Source organism: Bicyclus anynana, chromosome 16, assembly GCF_947172395.1.
Source record: "Bicyclus anynana chromosome 16, ilBicAnyn1.1, whole genome shotgun sequence".
NCBI lineage: Eukaryota > Metazoa > Arthropoda > Insecta > Lepidoptera > Nymphalidae > Bicyclus > Bicyclus anynana.
Window position 1 is genome coordinate 151943 of NC_069098.1, and position 20989 is coordinate 172931.

General features: G+C 39.1%; 1 protein-coding gene across 1 annotated transcript; it reads right to left on the reverse strand.

Annotated features, from left to right (window-relative positions):
* Positions 1–1808: 1808 nt before the first annotated feature.
* LOC112051765 (elongation factor 1-gamma) lies at positions 1809–20281 on the reverse strand. The gene is made up of 10 exons (XM_024090547.2): positions 20137–20281; positions 19874–20023; positions 19703–19769; positions 17716–17858; positions 16941–17081; positions 16361–16528; positions 15945–16084; positions 15474–15643; positions 4044–4186; positions 1809–2167 (listed from the first exon to the last, which is right to left on the reverse strand). Exons 1-10 carry the CDS (start codon positions 20146–20148, stop codon positions 2030–2032), a joined length of 1272 nt encoding a protein of 423 aa, XP_023946315.2. The 5' UTR covers positions 20149–20281; the 3' UTR covers positions 1809–2029.
* Between the last annotated feature and the right edge of the window lie 708 nt (positions 20282–20989).

The window sequence follows — 20989 nt, forward strand, 5'->3', positions numbered from 1 at the left end:
ATAGATGCCCCGCGGTTTCACCCACGTAGTTCCTGCTCCCGAAAGAACACGGAGTAATAAAATTGTATATGACACTCGCAAATAACCTAGCTTTCTATGTGTGAAAGAATTTTCAAAATCGGTTCAGTAGATCCATAGATTAACACCTGCAACCGCACAAATTTTATCTCTTACAATATAAATATATAAAACTGAAAGGTGACTGACATAGTGATCTATGAACGCACACCCCAAACCACTTGACGGATCGGGCTGAAGTTTGGCATGCAGGTTGATGTTATGACGTAGGCATCAGCTAAGAAAGGTTTTTGATCAATTCTATTATTCTACCTCCAAAAGAGATAAAATAGGGGATGTAAGTATTGTATGATACTTTGTCAATTTTGCTGAAATTTGGAATGAAAAATCCATGGTTCCCGCGGGATTTGTTAATTCCACGCGGACGAAGTCGCGGGCGTCTGCTAGTAAATAAATAAATAAAATAATTCCACCATATTGGGTTCAGTCACGTTATTTTTCGAGTTACTCTCAGTAAGCCCTCTCATCCAATACCCATATTTTTTTATTTTTTTATTCTTTTACAAGTTTAGCCCTTGACTACAATCTCACCTGATGGTAAGTGATGATGCAGTCTAAGATGGAAGCGGGCTAACTTGTTAGGAGGAGGATGAAAATCCACACCCCTTTCGGTTTCTACACGGCATCATACCGGAACGCTAAATCGCTTGGCGGTACGTCTTTGCCGGGTGGGTGGTATTGTAGGGGTGAATAGAAAACTTAGTTCACCATGTATATGAAGTCCGCCATATTGGATTCAGAGTGACGTCAACTAATCAAGACCAAACACAAGGTAGCTACTGTAAACCGTTAAGGAGTTCTCTTAACTGTCCTTCGTCTTCATCATCAGACCCTTAATACAGTCACAACCAATCTAGGTGGAAAGTTCTCATCAACACAAGTAAATCAAGCCCAAACAAAAGGTACCTGCCGTAAATCGTTGACGAGTTCCATCTTCTGTGTATCGGCTCCATCATCAGACCAACTCAAGACCTTCATAAAATTGTAGTGGTTTAAAATATTTTATGGAAACACTAACAAACGCACTAGCCGTCTTTACGATTTTTGAAAGTTCCCCTCGATTTCTCCAGGATGCCATCATCAGATCCGGAAATGAAAAAAATGGGACCACCCTGGAATCAAACCCTTTAAAACAAAAAAAAGAATTTTCTAAATCGGTCCACAAATGACGGAATTATCGCTGGACATACATAAAAAAAAAGCATACATACAGCCGAATGTAGAACCTCCTCCTTTTTGGAAGTCGGTTAAAAAATGGGACCACGTATCAAAACGTATAAAATTATAATAGAATTTACGGAAGATCATGTACCTAAAAAATCTAGAAATTGCAGCATAAATTGCAAACTGTAATGAAAACAAAATGTCCTTGGCATTGATGATTTCAATAGAAAATTCAACACATTTGTACCCCCCCTCAGTGCTGCCCCTAGCGGATGTCTTTAACCTTTGAGGAAAATGGCTCATTATATAATGCCCTCCAATTAAAATTTTCCAAAATATCTTCAATGTACAGAATTTGATCTGTTAGTTTTATTTTAGATATAGATCGTATAGATAGTAGTTGTAGTCTCGGATGAACACAGGGTGACCCTATGACCGACAAGTGACCACAGCACCCTCAATTATTTTGTACTCTTTTGTGTCGCATTATATAACTCTGAACTGCTCGAGAACTACGCATGTGACAATAGGAACAATTCATAGGTTTTATAAAATAAACACCTCAGTAAATAAAAAACAATTTAATATTTTGCGGTTTTCATACAAACAGCGCATCGCGCAGGCATCTCGGACGAGAAGTAAATGCGAACCTTTATATTACAACGTGTTACAAGAATATATAATATGTATGAGCGCGCTACGCGACGGACATGGTTCTCATCAAATACATAACGACTGCAAGTACGAAAGGGTTCCTTATATTAGCGAGTAGTGTCGCGGCAAGGCTTCACTTGAATATCTTGCCCTGGTTGAACTTGCGGCCCTTGGCGTCGGCGCCGCTCCACGAGAAGTACTCCTGCACCAGCTTCTTCGTCTCCTCGCTGCTGGGGTCCAGCTTCTTCCAGTCGTACGACTCGTAGTCGATCTGTGGACATTTCCATCATTGACACGAAATATGAAACAGCTATGACGTGACGTAGAAGGAGCAGGCCCCAGTCGTCGTCGGCACAAACGACAGAGCACGCTCGCCTGCCCCCGGACCCACACCCACCTGCCAGTCGGGCGACAGCGGGAAGGCGAGCTCCTGGCCGCGCCACACCCACACGCTCGAGATGCTGCAGTCGTCGTCGGCACAAACGACAGAGCACGCTCGCCTGCCCCCGGACCCACACCCACCTGCCAGTCGGGCGACAGCGGGAAGGCGAGCTCCTGGCCGCGCCACACCCACACGCCCGAGATGCTGCAGTCGTCGTCGGCACAAACGACAGAGCACGCTCGCCTGCCCCCGGACCCACACCCACCTGCCAGTCGGGCGACAGCGGGAAGGCGAGCTCCTGGCCGCGCCACACCCACACGCCCGAGATGCTGCAGTCGTCGTCGGCACAAACGACAGAGCACGCTCGCCTGCCCCCGGACCCACACCCACCTGCCAGTCGGGCGACAGCGGGAAGGCGAGCTCCTGGCCGCGCCACACCCACACGCCCGAGATGCTGCAGTCGTCGTCGGCACAAACGACAGAGCACGCTCGCCTGCCCCCGGACCCACACCCACCTGCCAGTCGGGCGACAGCGGGAAGGCGAGCTCCTGGCCGCGCCACACCCACACGCCCGAGATGCTGCAGTCGTCGTCGGCACAAACGACAGAGCACGCTCGCCTGCCCCCGGACCCACACCCACCTGCCAGTCGGGCGACAGCGGGAAGGCGAGCTCCTGGCCGCGCCACACCCACACGCCCGAGATGCTGCAGTCGTCGTCGGCACAAACGACAGAGCACGCTCGCCTGCCCCCGGACCCACACCCACCTGCCAGTCGGGCGACAGCGGGAAGGCGAGCTCCTGGCCGCGCCACACCCACACGCCCGAGATGCTGCAGTCGTCGTCGGCACAAACGACAGAGCACGCTCGCCTGCCCCCGGACCCACACCCACCTGCCAGTCGGGCGACAGCGGGAAGGCGAGCTCCTGGCCGCGCCACACCCACACGCCCGAGATGCTGCAGTCGTCGTCGGCACAAACGACAGAGCACGCTCGCCTGCCCCCGGACCCACACCCACCTGCCAGTCGGGCGACAGCGGGAAGGCGAGCTCCTGGCCGCGCCACACCCACACGCCCGAGATGCTGCAGTCGTCGTCGGCACAAACGACAGAGCACGCTCGCCTGCCCCCGGACCCACACCCACCTGCCAGTCGGGCGACAGCGGGAAGGCGAGCTCCTGGCCGCGCCACACCCACACGCCCGAGATGCTGCAGTCGTCGTCGGCACAAACGACAGAGCACGCTCGCCTGCCCCCGGACCCACACCCACCTGCCAGTCGGGCGACAGCGGGAAGGCGAGCTCCTGGCCGCGCCACACCCACACGCCCGAGATGCTGCAGTCGTCGTCGGCACAAACGACAGAGCACGCTCGCCTGCCCCCGGACCCACACCCACCTGCCAGTCGGGCGACAGCGGGAAGGCGAGCTCCTGGCCGCGCCACACCCACACGCCCGAGATGCTGCAGTCGTCGTCGGCACAAACGACAGAGCACGCTCGCCTGCCCCCGGACCCACACCCACCTGCCAGTCGGGCGACAGCGGGAAGGCGAGCTCCTGGCCGCGCCACACCCACACGCCCGAGATGCTGCAGTCGTCGTCGGCACAAACGACAGAGCACGCTCGCCTGCCCCCGGACCCACACCCACCTGCCAGTCGGGCGACAGCGGGAAGGCGAGCTCCTGGCCGCGCCACACCCACACGCCCGAGATGCTGCAGTCGTCGTCGGCACAAACGACAGAGCACGCTCGCCTGCCCCCGGACCCACACCCACCTGCCAGTCGGGCGACAGCGGGAAGGCGAGCTCCTGGCCGCGCCACACCCACACGCCCGAGATGCTGGAGTCGTCGTCGGCGCCGAACAAGCACACGGACGCGAACGCCTGCTTGCGCATCTTGTCCAGCCGCTGGAACATGCCTGCGCGAGGTCACAGCTTACATTAGATATTAATTATGTTTGTAAAAATATGTAAAAATAATTTTACATGATGGACATGGAACAGTGTACTTTAGTAATATGAAACTATGGTCGAAATTTTCTTAGAAGTCTTATGACCAAAACAAACCCTTCTTGTCACTAAAATCACATATTTCACTTACGTTATACGTAATTTCTAAAGAACAAAGTGTCTAAATCCTTTATTATACGCGTACAGTACGAATTACACCAAAAACTACACCGAATTTACGATTTATTCACATTTATTTTCTGAAAAACAAAATCACAACGAGATTAATTTGCACAGCTTAACTACGATTATGGCAATTTGACATTTCGTAACGCTAGATTGTCTATGAAAAGCAAGGATGGGTAAATAACATCGAGCGTTAACTTATCGATAAATGATAATGAATGATTCTTTAATAATTGATATGTTGTTAGTTTAAAGATGGAAAATTGATATTTTATAATCATTTTATTTTAAAAATAGTTTTTTAATGAAAATGTTATACAATAAATATGCTCACGTTATTCTATAGCGTAAAAGATATCTTACGAATAGTAGCATTGTTCAAACACTGGCATGGATAACATTAAGTTGTAGCTGTAGAGTAATAATTATGAAGAAGGGTAAATGAGTTTTTTTTTCATGGAAACGCTGTGGTCTATAAGTATTTTCGTAATAATTACCTTTTTTTCTGACTATTTTACATATTTCAAAAATATACATGCAGGGCAGAGTCTACAAATTTAGTTTATTCAAATAACGGTTACCTATACTGGGTGTAAGGGACATGCTAACGAAAACTTAATCCAGTGGTTCAGTACATGATTCTGAGTCTCTCAGCGTTGAAATTTTTTGTCGGTCTTTTCACGATATTGAAATTTTTTTTACAGTTTTTTTTAACTAATTACAGCTTAGAAGTACTTATTTCATCTATCTCAATACGATTTTTAATAAAAATCGTATTGAGATAGATGAAAACTAGCAATGTAAATTTAATTTGCAAAATGCGCGCGATCAGCTGTTTTCCAAGAGGTCAAATAGGCAGGTCACGACTAATAGGTATATATACAAAGTCACAAACAAACTGCGCGACGTTGTATTGCCGACCGCCGCCGGTGCCGAGGAAAATAATTGCTATCTCTCTCTAACCTAAGCCGCGCGGCGCGGTTAATAGGTATTTTCAAAATATTAAAACTTTATAGTCCACAACTTTAGGCTTTTTACACAACAATATCACTACTCAAAAAGGTTCTTTTAGGCAACACTTTTCGTTTCGATTCACATACATTTTATTTTTAATAATAAGCTTTACGGCTCTGGGTTCTAGCCCTTTTGAGCCCGGATTCACATACAATTAATTAATTATCTTGGACTAATTATTGAAGTCCTTCTATGCCTCGCAAGACGTTACCTCTCTGTCAATCAATCAACGATCTAACGCGTGAATACTTATATCGTATCGATGTTTCATTGTTGTATTCGTTTTCGTCGACTGAAAAAACTCCCTAATCATTCCGGTTTGTGTAGTAAGTAGTTCAATGGCATGAAAAATGGTCAACAACTTCTAATTTACTAAAAGATGACGTGACGTTCGATTTCAGTTTCACCTGATGGTAAGCGATGATGCAATCTAAGATTTTTTTTTTATTGTTTACAAGTTAGCCCTTGACTACAATCTCACCTGATGGTAAGTGATGATGTAGTCTTAGATGGAAGCGGGCTAACTTGTAAGGAGGAGGATGAAAATCCACACCCCTTTCGGTTACGGCATCGTACCGGAACGCTAAATCGCTCGGCGGTACGTCTTTGCCGGTAGGGTGGTAACTAGCCACGGCCGAAGCCTTCCACCAGCCAGACCTGGTCCAATTAAGAAAACCTCAATCAGCCCAGTCGGGAATCCAACCCAGGATCTCCTTCTTGTAAATCCACCGCGCATACCACTGCGCCACGGAGGTCATCAAAAACATAATTATAATAAATAATAAATTTGTAATAAAAACAATATCTAAAAGAAAAATAGATACTATTCTTCTAACGAATGAACAAACAGCAAAACATCGATCCATTAATTTAATATTCTGTGTACAGATTATATTATTCTTGTTAAATATTTTATTATTTATTTTTGTTAAATATTATCGATGACTGAGTTTACCTCGTACCCTTCAAAAAACGACAGACAATTTTGTTGCTGCATTTGGGTGCGATCCATTTCCATTTCTAATTCCTCTATGTTAAATATATAGAGTTTGCACAAAAACAATACAAACGACATAAAAAGAACCCAAGCAGACATGAGTCACAAACCATTATGAAAAATAAAGATATTGAGTTTTATGGGTATTAAATGTGCATTTATAAAATTAAATTATAACTTTAATTATTTTATAAATGTCGTATTTTCATATCAAAAGAAGAAAGAAGTTGTAATTAAAACGATGATTTCTTTTATTTTAATGTGAATTTAACCTTTCATTTATTGCAGAATTACCATATACTATGATAATTTTTTTGATTTTGTATTAATAAGTGAAAGAAGATTTGACATTTGACAGTTCACACTTCACAGCACAGAACACTACTTTATGCTGTCTATGACTAATACTCCTACTTATATATCAGTATTCGTTAATGATTAAATAAATAAATAAATAAATAAAATCTTTATTCACCAAAAAAATATACAAAAAACCATAACATTGCCTGTGGTCTCCACACTAGATTGGTCTGTATCGTGGAGACCAGGTAGGATTTTCTAATGCTTTCCGTTGGACTAGGACTAATTACAAAAATTACAATAAATAGGACTACATTACAAAAAGAAAAACATTACAAAAAAGAAAAGTAAAGTAAAACAGTAAGCAGAAACATTAGATGGTGTACACAATTATTTTAGCTTATTTCATATTTGCATTGAGTAATTCTTCAGTGTCTGTATAAGTTAAACTTTTTAACCAATTAGTTATTGTTAGACTTGCCTGATTTACTGAGAGGTTGCAAAGATCACAGGACCTTGCAACAAAGTTGTAGACTTTTGCATCGACATATGGTGTGAATCGTCGAGCGAACTCAGTTTTCGCAATTGGGAGATTGACCTTGACTATTCTTTTTCCAAATACCTTTTTTACATTTGGGGATTGTAGCAATTGTCTATGTTTTGACAAAGCTGCTTTTAATATAAAGAGTTGACGAACTGTAAGCACCCCACTATCTTTATGTAGTAGTGCGGTTGAATATTTGTATGGTTTTTTTAGCATTACTTTTAATACTGATCGTTGAGCTCTCTCTAGATCTATTAAAATTGTCTTTGCTGCACTTCCCCAAGATAGAATGCAATAGTTAAGAAGCGACTGGCATAATGAAGTGTATACTAATGTTAGGGTTGACGCGTTCGCTATATCGCGTATTTTTTTCATTATACCGATGATTTTTCTGACTCGTTTAGAAAGGAAAGCAATATTTAATGACGTCGACCTGACCAATTTCATCACAAGCACACTGAGCCGTTATGTGGCGTTTTGCATTTGTTACGCCACAACTGTGGATCTTAAGGCCATTGTTTCGTTTTTTGGGAGCGGAAGCTGCAGTTTTATGAAAGCACAGGTATTTTGTTTTGTCTATATTCAGCGTCAGTAAATTGTGGCTAAGCCAATTCGATAAAGCAGATATTCCCGACTGTGCATTTCGATAAGTTTCTTCCCAAGTTATACCATGGAATAGTAAGGCAGTATCATCGGCGTAACAGATGATGTCAGCGTTCTTGAGTGGTATACTGTGTATATCGTTAATATATAATATAAATAGCGTCGGTCCGATTATGCTACCTTGAGGTACACCAAAATTGATACTTTGCACGTCACTTTTTAAATTAGATATTTTTGTACACTGCTTTCTGTTGGTTAAGTAACTTTTAAACCACTCAAGTGGTATGCCTCTTATACTGTTGCATTCGAGTTTTCTTAGTAAAACCGGGATGGACACAGTATCAAAGGCCTTTGCCAAGTCCAGGAATAAACCTATGCAACCTTTTTGCTGGTCGAGATGGGCAGATACAGTAGATGTTAGAAGACGGACAGCATCCTCCGCAGATTTATTATGCCTAAACCCAAATTGCCTCCCTGATAGTATGTTATGGGACTCTAAGTAAGACATAAGTCTCTTGTTAACTATTTTTTCCAACAATTTGGAGAAGGTTCCAAGCAATGATATGGGTCGATAGTTTTCAGGCTTGTCTTTGGGGCCAGCTTTATATATTGGGCTTACCAATGCTATTTTCCACTCTTCGGGAAATACCCCTGTGCTTAAGCTTAAGTTAAAAATGGTAGTTAGTGGGTCAATTATTTCTTTAGCCGTTTGTTTAACAAGTTCGTTGTTTATTTCGTCATAGCCTGAAGCTTTCCCATTCTGGAGTTGTGAAATAAGTGCTTCTACTTCATAATTGTCTGTAGGGGTCATAAAAAAGGAATCACGTGTAGAGTGATTTTGTTTTATGTTAGTTGCTATAGACTCTTCGGTTTCACCAATATTTGATAGTATATTATTTGCTAAATGTTGTCCTAATGTTGAGAAATAGTTATTACATGAGTTGAGAGATTGTGTTTTTTGTGTGGTTCCGAGAAGTTCATCTATTTTAGTGTGAGAATTTTTGGAATTGCATATATTTTTTATAGATTTCCATAACTTTTTGGAGCTCTTAGAGCTTTTTTCTAGTTCTTTCCTTTCGTATTCAGTTTTAAGTTTCCGTAAAAGGCTATTACAAAAATTTCGGTACCTCTTGTATGTAATTTTTAAAATCTCATTGTCCGAGTCTGCTCTAAACTGCAAATGCAACTTGTCTCGGTGTTTCATGCACTTTAATAGACCATGCGTTATCCAAGGCTTTAGGTTGAACCTTGACCTAGTTATAGTGACTATTTCTGTATGGCGATTTATGATGTTTAGCAGTCGAGACATGAAGGAGTTTACTGCCAAGTTCACATCACGGCTTTCGTTAATAGATGACCAGTCTTCACTTCCCAAGTCTAGTTTTATAGCTTCAATATTTCGTTTTAGTCTCTTCCTTGGTAACCTGTCAGAATTCAATTTTAGTGAGAACCCAGTAATGGCTATATCATGATCTGTTATGTCTGAAGTGCAGACTATACCAGTTGCTTTCCCAGTTGTTCGGGTCATTATGTGGTCTAAACAAGCATCTCCTCTTGTCGGCAAAGTTATGCTAGGCAGTAATCCATGCTCGGCGATTAAGCAGAGATATTCAGTATAGCTAATATTATTTACAGATTTCAATATATTTATATTGATATCTCCACAGACAATTAAATTGGCGTACTGTTTTAATTCGTCGAGTAGATTGTCCAGTGACTGAAGGAAAAGGTCCGCATTTTTTCCAGATGGTGAGCGGTAGATACCAACTATTGTTACTAAGTTTTTTAATTGTATCAGAATACAGTCTGATTCACTCAATTGAGGTTCTTTTAAGGTAACACTGTGGGAGTTTTCCACATATACAACCACACCTCCATTTTGATTTCTTATTCTCTCAGTTTTATAAGATGAGTATCCTGGTATATGGGGTATAATTGGATTACCACTTAGCCAACATTCACATAAAACAATGACGTCAATTTTTGAATTCAAACGCCTAAAAGTCAAATAGAAATTGTCAAAATTTTTTTCTATACTTCGTATGTTGAAAGTTAGCACTTTGAAATTGTATCCTGAAGAAAGTGTATTGTTACACTGTTCTGGATAGCTTATTGAGACGCATTCAATTTGCATTTCGTCTATCTCACTACCCAGGTCGTCTGGGTTCATAGTGAAGTATATAATTGTTTTTTCCTAAAGGTACTTTATGAAATTTAAAATGTGAGTATGTAGTTACCCTAGCGGAGTGGTAGTGTAGTATATATAGAGTAAGTATTAATTGGGTGATTGTGTTGGCATGCAACATGTAAGCCAAGATAACTATGTCAAAGTATTCTAAATGTAGCTCACTTTTTACATACAGAAAAAGTTTACATGAAAGAATATACAATAATAACAGAATAAGAATAGCAAGGAAAATCAGAATTACAAAGCCCAAGCAATGACACTTAACAACACATTGTAGTAGACTAAAGAAGACTATAAAATTATCTTCACCTAAGCAATTTAACAATGTTTTAGTAGGTAGTAGGAAATATCTCAAGAAAGTAACAATCCCACACAGATAATAATATTTCTCTTGTGTTATTTTAAGATAGTGTGACAAGTTAATTTGCATTTTACAACAATCCATTAATATTATAGTTATACAATACATATTTAAATAAATAATTCTAGTATAATAAAGATTTGTTTTCTTTCCCTGAAATCTAAAAAAGTAGTATTTATTTTGCATTTTACAACAATACATTAATATTATAGTTTTACAATACATTTTTAAATGAATAATTTTAGTATAATAAAGATTTGTTTTATTTCCTTGAAATCTGAAAAAGTAATAATTATTTTGCATTTTACAACAATACATTAATATTATAGTTTTACAATACATTTTTAAATGAATAATTTTAGTATAATAAAGATTTGTTTTATTTCCTTGAAATCTGAAAAAGTAATAATTATTTTGCATTTTACAACAATACATTAATATTATAGTTTTACAATACATTTTTAAATGAATAATTTTAGTATAATAAAGATTTGTTTTATTTCCTTGAAATCTGAAAAAGTAATATTTATTTTGCATTTTACAACAATACATTAATATTATAGTTTTACAATACATTTTTAAATGAATAATTTTAGTATAATAAAGATTTGTTTTATTTCCTTGAAATCTGAAAAAGTAATATTTATTTTGCATTTTACAACAGTACATTAATACTATACTTTTACAATACATTTTTAAAGAAATAATTCTAGTATAATAAAGATTTGCTTTCTTTCCTTGAGATCTGGAAAAGTAGTATTTATTTTGCATTTTACAACAATACATTAACATTATAGTTTTACAATACATTTTTAAATAAACTATTTTAATATAGTAAAGATTTGTTTTATTTCTTTGAGATCTGAAAAAGTAGTATTTATTTGGCGTTTTACAACAATTTAATGTAATTTTACACAACATTTTTAAAATATATATTTTTACAATGATAAAAATTAGGTTTGTTTCCTTGTGATCTGATAAAATAATAGTTATTTTAATTTTACAGCGATATAATACAATTTTACAAAACATTATTAAAAATGAAATTTTATAATAATAAAGATATGGTTGTCTTTCTTTAAATCTGGAAATATAATAGGTTAGTCTAGTTATAGGACAAAAATTAAATATGTTTAGGAGGTTATAACATTGATGTATTATTTGGTGTTGTTTTATTTTTATTGATAAGTCGCTCCAGATCTCCTTGATTGTGCATAACAATAGCAGGTTTCCCTTCGCGCTCTCGGACATAAATAGTCCCGTTATTGCACCAGCAGAAGGCATATCCCATTTCTTTTGCTTTAGAACGACACTCACGAAAAAATTGCCTGTTTCTCTGTGTAAGTCGCTCGTTTATGAAAACTTTCTGTGAAGGACCGGGAAGGCTCAAGTCGATGCTTGTTATATTTCGACGTGATTTTGACGCTTTGAGTAGTTCGTCCCGCTTAGTGCGCCGTAATAACCGTACAACGATCGGGCGGGGGTACTTTCTCGCGTTACCCGTGGCGTTAACAGCCGAAAGGACGCGAGGGCCCGCTCGAGCAGACCAGTCTATATCATGATCGGATACTTCCACACCAACTTTTCTCGCCATGACTAAGGCTAAATGTGTTGTATTCTCGTTGGGGCATTCGGGGATGCCACATAGCTCAATCTCGTTTTTAAGATGACTCTGAGCCTGTATATTAATTTCCATCTGTAACTCACCAATAGTACATTTCAAAAGGTCAATTTCCTCGTTGCGGCGCTCGAGTGCGCAAAGTCGCACTTCGTTGGTGGCCACGGTACCCGCTAGAACGTCGAGTCTCTCATGACAACGGTTCAATGATGCTGTAGCCTCCTCTAAACTCTCTTTGAGGCATGATATCTCGCCTGTGAGGATTCTTACTGCTGACAAAAGACTTTGTACATCGGACGTGTCACCGTTATTTGAGGTCTCAGCTGATTTCTCCGGTCTCTTACGAAGCGTTATGTTAGGAGCGTCTGCACTTTGCCTTACCGGGGTCGAGCTGTTGTCTACACCTTTCTTATCTTGTGCACTGCACTCAGGGCATAGCCACTTATTTACACGGTCAGGTGTAAGTGAATTGAGGTTAATGCATCCACTGCAAAAATATCTCTTACAATCTGGTGCACTGCATCCGATAGACGAGGTTCCTTTAATGATTTTTAAACACCCGGCACACTTCATTTTTACTCGCAATAGGTAAATTGATTCTCGCAATAGGTAATTGATTCGTTAACTAAATCCAGTCTGTCGTGCGTATTTTCTTCCCTTGTAATTTTTGTTATTTCGTTTTGTTCTCGTTTCGTTGTTATTGTTAATTATAGTTTATTTGTTGTTTGTTTATTATTTTTACCCGACTGCAAGAAGGGTTATGTTTTTCGCGCGTATCTTGTATGTATGTATGTAATATTCTTTATTACCTCATATCTTCCAAACCGTTGAACGGATTTACGTAATTCAGATAACGTTAGATTTGTTTTAATAACCCAAGTGTTCTTAGAAAAAAAAAACCAACAAGACGACTGTGAGACGCTATAGAATCGGGGTGAAGTTTTTTTTTTGTGAATATTGCAACGTGCGAATCAAATTCAAGGGATTTTTGCGAGAATTTCAAAATAGTATATCATGACCATGTTAAAAAAACTACAATTAGGAAAACGTTATTTATTAATTCTAATATTAATTAAGTCTATACATAATACGCGAGGCGGACGACTATAAGGTGCGAGGTTTATGAAGTGTAGTTATAAAACACCTAAAATAGACTAAAAGAAATATATTGATTATAAAAATCGGACAAGTGCGAGTCGGATTCGGCCACCGAGGGTTGCGTAGATTTTTTGAATATTTACTTAATTTCGGTTGGACTTAGGTATACATTATCCTACTTTGTAACAAACGTAACCAATAAATCCGAAATTCACCATCTATCGTAACTAAAAAGTGTGAAATAAATAAATTAATTAAACAAATAGAAAAACCCGGCATAAATGATATAAAAATTGATCAAACTAAAGTCGGGACCTAATAAAAAATGTAGACGAAAATCATTCTATTCAATATAATAGGTCCCGACTGTTTTCTAATTGTTTTCTACACTTCTGGACTGAGCTTTTTTTTTCTTTTCAGTTTTTTTATCATTTATGCAGTCGGGTTTTTTATCAGTTTAATTAATTAATTTTATTTAGTTTAGTACGAAAATTAGTAAACCGGAGCCTGGTACAAGCCGGAGCAGTTATTCCGCGTTGCTATTGTTTCCGTCACCAAAAAAGAAACGTACGAATCAATCACCCTTATCGTCCTCCGAGAAAACCGTTTTGATTAATATGTTTAAATATGTCGAGGAAACCTTATGCTTGCTTCTACATAATAAAGAAACAAAACTATAAGAGTTCTTACGGAACCCTTAATATAAGTGAAGCATTATCTGTTTGATAAATAACAGGATATATTATATAGGAATATAGAATTAAAAAAATATTTGTTTATCACAGGAAGTTTTATTTCATGATAATATTCGTAAATAATGATAAAATGTTGAGCACCCCTGAGTCAGCTGTTTTTGTTTGTTTACATAGTTTAAAATACCTACTCAATTTGACTATAGGTCCTTTCGCTAGACGCTACGCTATTTTTTGCTTTAGTTCGTGTTCGGCGGTCTGTTGACAAACAAACCAAAATTCAAAAACTTTAGTGTATGTTTTATGTTATGTTAGTAGTGATTTTTTGTAACGAATACTCATACAATTGTGTCGTTTGTATTGTGTGTGTTGACTGAGAAGTCTTGAAATGCTTAGATCAAATCAATTCAGTACTAATGAATATCGTACCTACTACGACGACAGAACGTCTCGTAAACCAGAAACAACCTGAAGTAAGTTAACTACCTGTACCTAGTTAAAAACTTGTAAAGTATAAAAAATAGGTATTAGATAGGTAAGTGTGGCCAGCCGATTTGCTGCCGATGCGTACGTACCTACTTGTACCTACGCAGTAGATTGCGGAGCGTTGTTATCGCATTGTTCGCTGTACATTGCGTGCTCAAAATCTGAATTTTCTCATTTCCGACGTAATTGGTATTTAAAATATCGATGTGGAAACTAAATTTAACCTCTTCACGCAGTTTTCGGTATCATGTCCCTTACACCCAGTATGTACGTGGATACGTGCACACTTTTTTGAAGTATAAGCAAATCTTGGACGTTAGTACGTCCCCAAAAGACTAAAGAAAGAGACGGCCGCGTGGCGCAATGGGTGACCCTGCTTTCTGCATCCACGGCTGTGGGTTCGATTCCCACAACTGGAAAATATTTGTGTGATGAGCATGAGTGTTTTCAAGTGTCTGTGTGTATTTATACATTATATAAGTGTATATGTAGTGTATTTATACATTATATATTTATATGTAGTATATAATTGTATATTAATACTATAATATCAACTATCTTTGCACCCATAACACAAGCTACTCTGTATGCTTACTTTGGGGCTAGATAGTGATGTGTATTGTTTAAGTATATTTATAATAATAATAAAAAAAGATTACCCCATTTCTTAACCACGCGTACCCATAGGCATAAACCGTGCACCGTTCACCGTTTGTGACACGTGATATTTAATTTCTTAAAATGCACACAACCGACAAACGTTACTATACGTTCCCTTTTAAGATAACGTAGTATAGTAACGGATGTTTTAGTTTAGGTATTTCAGTTATAACGATACCTACTTGATATCGTTCCGATGCCCGCCGTTAACTTCCAACCCTACTGATTGTCTTTGATTCATAGTCGGCCATTATTGTTGTGTTAAAAAGTCATCTAAGAAAATTTCGACCATAGATAGCGCAGCAAACAGTTCGATTAATTTTCTCGCCATCTAGTTATTACTAAACTACACCATTCCACAAATTGAATTCTTAATGATTGCATGAACTCTGATAATTCCGCTAGAGATGTACGCCGTGTCCGCGGTCGCGTAAGTCTCAGCGATATTTATGAGTCCAATACAAGAAAACCCAAGATAATACATGCGATAACTGCAGCGGCGCACTCACCAGTGATGAGGTTGCAGCTCATGAACACTTTGGACAGCTCCTCAGGGTACTTGTACTCGGCATACCAGATGGAGTAGTTCTCGGGGTCAAACTTCTGCCAGAAGTAAGGGATGGACACTGACTCGTCTTCGTTGGAGTAGCTCCTCTTGAAGTCGTCCATGTTAAAAGTGCTGCAACAATACAGCTGTAATTATTATTATTATATATGTATTTTATCTCACCCCTGGTACAAAATAAATATATATCAGGCCAAAAAGAAAATAAATAAACTTACTTAAGTAAACAAAAATACAAACTATATAAATACATATATGCAACGGCAGGAAGAAACGGCCACGGGTCAGGGCGACAGATGGAGAAGCCTGCGGACTATCCTAGCTAACCAGCAAGACCGCCTTTTGCATCTTGCCTACAAACGAACTGCCATGGACTGTTACTGTTCAAATATTACAAAGTATGTAGATACCTTACCCTTTAGGCATACTGTCGAAGGGGTCTTTAGATTCTTTAGGTTTCTCTTCTAGCTCTTCATCTACCTCTGGCTGTTGTTTCTCCTGTTTCTTGGGCTGCTCCTTCTTTTCAGCCTTCTTTTCTTTCTTAGCTCCCCCCTCCTGGAAGATTTATCAACAAAATTCACATCAATTCAGTAGTACTTTAGTACAGGAGACACAACTGGCACAGTAATAATTGTGTTATAAGCACCAATCTCACATCACACAATATACTGCTGATTCACTGAGGCGATGACGTCATGTTAACAATGTTGCTCGTTGACAAGCTCTCTAGTTATGAGTAATAATTTCATGTTTCTGCATTTAGTTTTGCTTTTACATTGCTTCAATTTCAACCAGCAATGTGTTGGTCCAATGCACATTGTCACAAGTCACCTTCTTGTTCTGTGTGAGCTCCTGGTACTTCTTGGGGTCGTAGACGGGCGGCGCCGCGCACAGCGACACCGCGCCCACCACCGCGCCCACGGGCGGCTGGTGCGCCAGCGTCAGGAACCAGCGCTGCACGTTCACGAGCGACGACCTCAGGCTGGGGTCCAACACATTCTGGAAAATGTACATGACACAAGTCTTCATGTGTTTCTATAAAATGTATACAAATAATATTGTAGCTTTGTTGCAAAATAAGAGGTATACTAAAGCCATTGATGTGCACAGTTTACAAAACAAATGAAAGTAGCAGTGTGTTAGTCTGAGACCGAACGCTTCTCACTGACAGGTATATGGTTGCCAATAGACCTGATATAGTTCTAGTCGACCAGTCGGTGCTTTTGTATAATACTTTGTACTTTATTAACATAGATAAAAATTTACAAAAAAGGACAAATAAATAAGGGATGAAAAGAGGTCAAAATTCATTTATTTCAAGTAGGCTTAGTGTACAATCACTTTTGGAGTGTCAAGTTATGTAATGATACCATGGTGACAACATAAGCAAGTCAGCAGTAGGTGGGTGTACCTGGAAGGAGTGCAGCAGAGTGGTGAAGACAATGATGTCTGCCAGCGTGACGCGCTCCGTCACCAGGAAGGTGCGTGTGAGCAAGTGCTGGTCCAGCACCTGCAGCGCTGCTAGCAAGTCGCTCTTTGCACGCTCCACATTCTGAGGTTATGTACATTACAATCATTTGCAAAACCTTTATCTTACATGATTTAAATAATTTACACTCATAAAGTTTTGGTTTGGTGATTAGCTCTTGAATAGCCTCAGAAATAATAAAGGTAATCTTATATATAAAAGCAGCCATTATGAAATCAGGAAAATTGCTCAAGTTACAAAGTTGAAATTTGGCAGGGAGATAGCTTATTGTTAATAACATGTCTGCTAATAATGGATTTTGCAAGAGGGTCAGATAAAGGAGTTCTAAGGGTGGATAAAATGGCGTCCACTAGTACAACTAATGTAAGTGAAGGGCTTGGATCAAGTTTGTGAATTTGAAGGGGTTATATTATTATTTAACTAATCTGTAAAATAACATCAATATTTTTATATTAAAAATTAAATAATGACACTGCTATACCATGACAAAGAAATGTATCTTAAAAAAGTAAATTAATGCATTTATCAGTATTTTTGTCTTGCACAAAATTATTTAAGTGCCAGTATTCAGTAACCATGTGAGGACGTCATTTATGAGTGGTAATACCAAATACTGTATCAGCAGCCACAGTGCATTGTCACCGCACAGCAGTGGAGCGTGGAGCACACGTTGGCTGGCTGAACACAGAACGCTCACCCCTTTGTTGAACTGCATGATGCCCAGGTAGGGGAACACCCAAGCACAGGAGGCGGGCAGCAGCTCGCTGTCTGCCCACGACGCCCACTGGTAGATGGCAGCTTGGGTCGCCACATCGGAGCCTCGGAGAGCAGCATTTGCCACTGTTCCCACAAATTTGATATGACAACTATTTAATTAATTTTCCACCTATTTACAACTGTCTACTGTATAGCACTGGTACTTGCTAAGGGATTTATGTGACATGCAAACTAATATATTATGCATAACAATTAACAATGTAACAATAATAACAATGTAGCATAAGAGAGTGGAGAAAGAGATTTGACAGAAACATGTAAATTTTTTTTAAACAATTATTATATTGTAGAGATGTTAAAAGAATTATTCACTAGAAATTGTAACCCCAAATTAAGAGGCTATAAAACAGACTCAGATGCCAAAGAGCTTCCCTTAAGCCTTTCAAACACTTTCTCAGTAATAGAGTAGTTAAATTGTGAAATAAATTTCCCAAGGATTTGATAATCACAAAATCACTGAAGCAATAAGAAGAACGACAATATAGGCACATTAGCAAAGTCTGCTTAGCCTATAGTTACAATAATAATAATAATAAATTAAAATTAACACTCATTTACACAGTATCAAATCTGAACCTGTCTCAATTTTACGGATCATACTAGCAGCTCAGTGAAAGGCTTCAACATATTTTTTTTATTCTTTACAAGTTAGCCCTTGACTACAATCTCACCTGATGGTGAGATTGTAGTCAAGGGCTAACTTGTATGCTTGTTAGGAGGAGGATGAACATCCACACTCCTTTCAGTTTCTAAACAGCATCATACCAGAATGCTAAATTGCATGGCAGTACGTCATTGCCAGTAGGGTGGTAACTAGCCACGGTTGAAGCCTCCCAACAGCCAGACCGGGACCAATTAAGAAAACCTCAATCAGCCCTGCCGGGGATTAAACCCAGGACCTCAGTTGTGTAAATCCACCGCACATACCACTGTGCAACAGAAGCTGTATTGTTTCAGCCAAAACCCAAGAGACCAGCAATTATATCTAATTAAGAAATGTTTTAGTAACATATGGCACACAATATGTATTCATACATATATAGAATACATAAATAGTAGAGATGCGCCGAGTAACACTTTTGCCGAGTAATGAGTACCGAGTTTTACTTGGTTCAATTTTTTTTCAACCGAGTACTCGGCCGAGTAGCTCGATTCAATCAAATTTCTATTTCGCGCGCGTAAAAAATTGTTTATTTCAAGTAGGCTTAGTTTACGAGCACTTTTGAAATGTTAAGTTTGACTATTTGTAGTGACTCTACCACCCAGCTCGGAAGGCGCAGTCGCCTGTTAAGAAGAGAGGGCGAGAAACTCAACAGTTGCTCTTTTAAATGAAAAAAAAACATTTTAATTTTATTTTAATTTAATCGAGATTTTCAAAGATTTCCTAAATTACTAATAAATACTTTTTAACCGACTTCAAAAAGGAAGAGGTTCTCAATTCGGTCGGTATTTTTGATTAACACTGTTGTTTTAATTATATCTACCTAAATAATGTTTTTCTTAAACAAAGTATACTCGGCATTCACCCACCGAGTTATTCGGCCGAGTACGAGTATCAAAAAATCCGCCGAGTACGCAGAGTATCAACCGAGTACTCGGCCCATCTCTAATAAATAGCATATAATAAATCTATTACAATTTAGAAATAAGTCATACAATTCTGAATTCACTAGCAGAATGTAACTTTTGACTTTTGAAAAATTTCAATCTGGTCTGCAAGGTGTTTGGTTTCAGTCTGGTCTGTTGTAAGTATGATTCAGGGATTTCTAAGTTGTAAGTATGACTTACAACATAAATTCCTGAATCTTGTAACTCAACTATTAGCTTAAAGAAGTGCAAAGAATCTATGATCTTTCAGAACAGGAGTTTTGATAACTTTAGAGTGAGTACCAAACAATGAGACATACCATAGTAAGCTATTGCGTTGCTCTCCGTCAGAAGCACTTTACCATCAGCGCTTTCGTACGCCGGCACCTAAAATAATTCGCAAATATTACACGTCACGTCTCCGTCACATCTGGCCCGGAGGCCCGGTTCCTGGCCCGCGCACTTCACTATTTCATTTTCTTTTCACTCACTTTTCCGGCCGGGAACTTCTGCAGGAACTCCTCGGTCTTATTAGTTTCGCCGAACACGAAATTAGGGGACACTTTCAAGTCGGCTCCTGAATACTTTGCGGCGATTAACGCCTTATATGCACGGAAATTTTCCGGATAAGTGAAAAGTACCTGCGGAAAATTGTTATAAAATAGAATAGCCAGTAATTTTAAGTTTGAGTATTTTTAAATTTATGAAACATTAAGTAAAGATTAATAAGATAACTTTGGATAAAGTTACAAACCCCGGCCGCCATGGTTCGGTCTTTTCAGAAAGAGAGACAGGGCAGGGGCGGGGCGGGTAGTGGTGGTGGAGGGAAACAAGGGATGACTCATGACATAAGATGACATTGACATTGATACTTATCGTTCGTAAACAGTGACCTTTTTAGCAATGATTTTTTGTTGATTTAATAAAAGGATTAGAAAGGTGCCGAAGCTGCAGTGCAAAGACTTTTGGACATTAGAGAATAAGCATAATATGTTGGTTGCGAAAATAAATTAATAGGTACAGAAATCATACAGTAAGCCTTTGACCAAAGATTACAATGTATTATTGGAAATAGATAGGCAACTCTAACTTTTTTCGGAACGCTTGTGATAGCGCCATCTAGTGACTAGCTACGGTATTTTTAGTATAGTATCCATTATGTTATAAAAATAATAATGCATATTTTTTGTAAATGTGAGATTTTTGATTTTGTAAAAGTTGAAGAAACCAATTAAGAAAAACAAAAAAAAAAGACAAAAAGTTTTCCATTGTCCGGGCTCGAACTCAGGATTATTAGATCGTACCTTTGTTATACACCACTAGGCCAAATGACTACACCGTGCTACCGGCCGCGTCTATAATCCGCCGCGACATGTATGTATCCATTATGAGAAACTCTATAGTAATAATAAAAATTAGCTAAAGCACATTCACACGCTATCGAAAAAAAAAATTAAAATTGATGAAAAAATTTCAGAACATCCTGTTTCATTCTGTTTGGAAAGAAGAAGTTAATGAACTTTAACCTAGTTTCAGAAATTTTGTTGTTTAATACCTACATACCTACTATTTTTGATACACCTAGTCGGCGGCAGTGTCTTTACTAG

Bases quoted from the DNA above. Each gene is read 5' to 3' on its own strand.
- LOC112051765 (XM_024090547.2), bottom strand. The intron at 19,770-19,873 runs GTGAGTGAAAAG...GAATTATTTTAG, and splicing joins AGAAGTTCCCGGCCGGAAAA to GTGCCGGCGTACGAAAGCGC. The intron at 17,082-17,715 runs GTGAGCGTTCTG...ACATAACCTCAG, and splicing joins TCATGCAGTTCAACAAAGGG to AATGTGGAGCGTGCAAAGAG.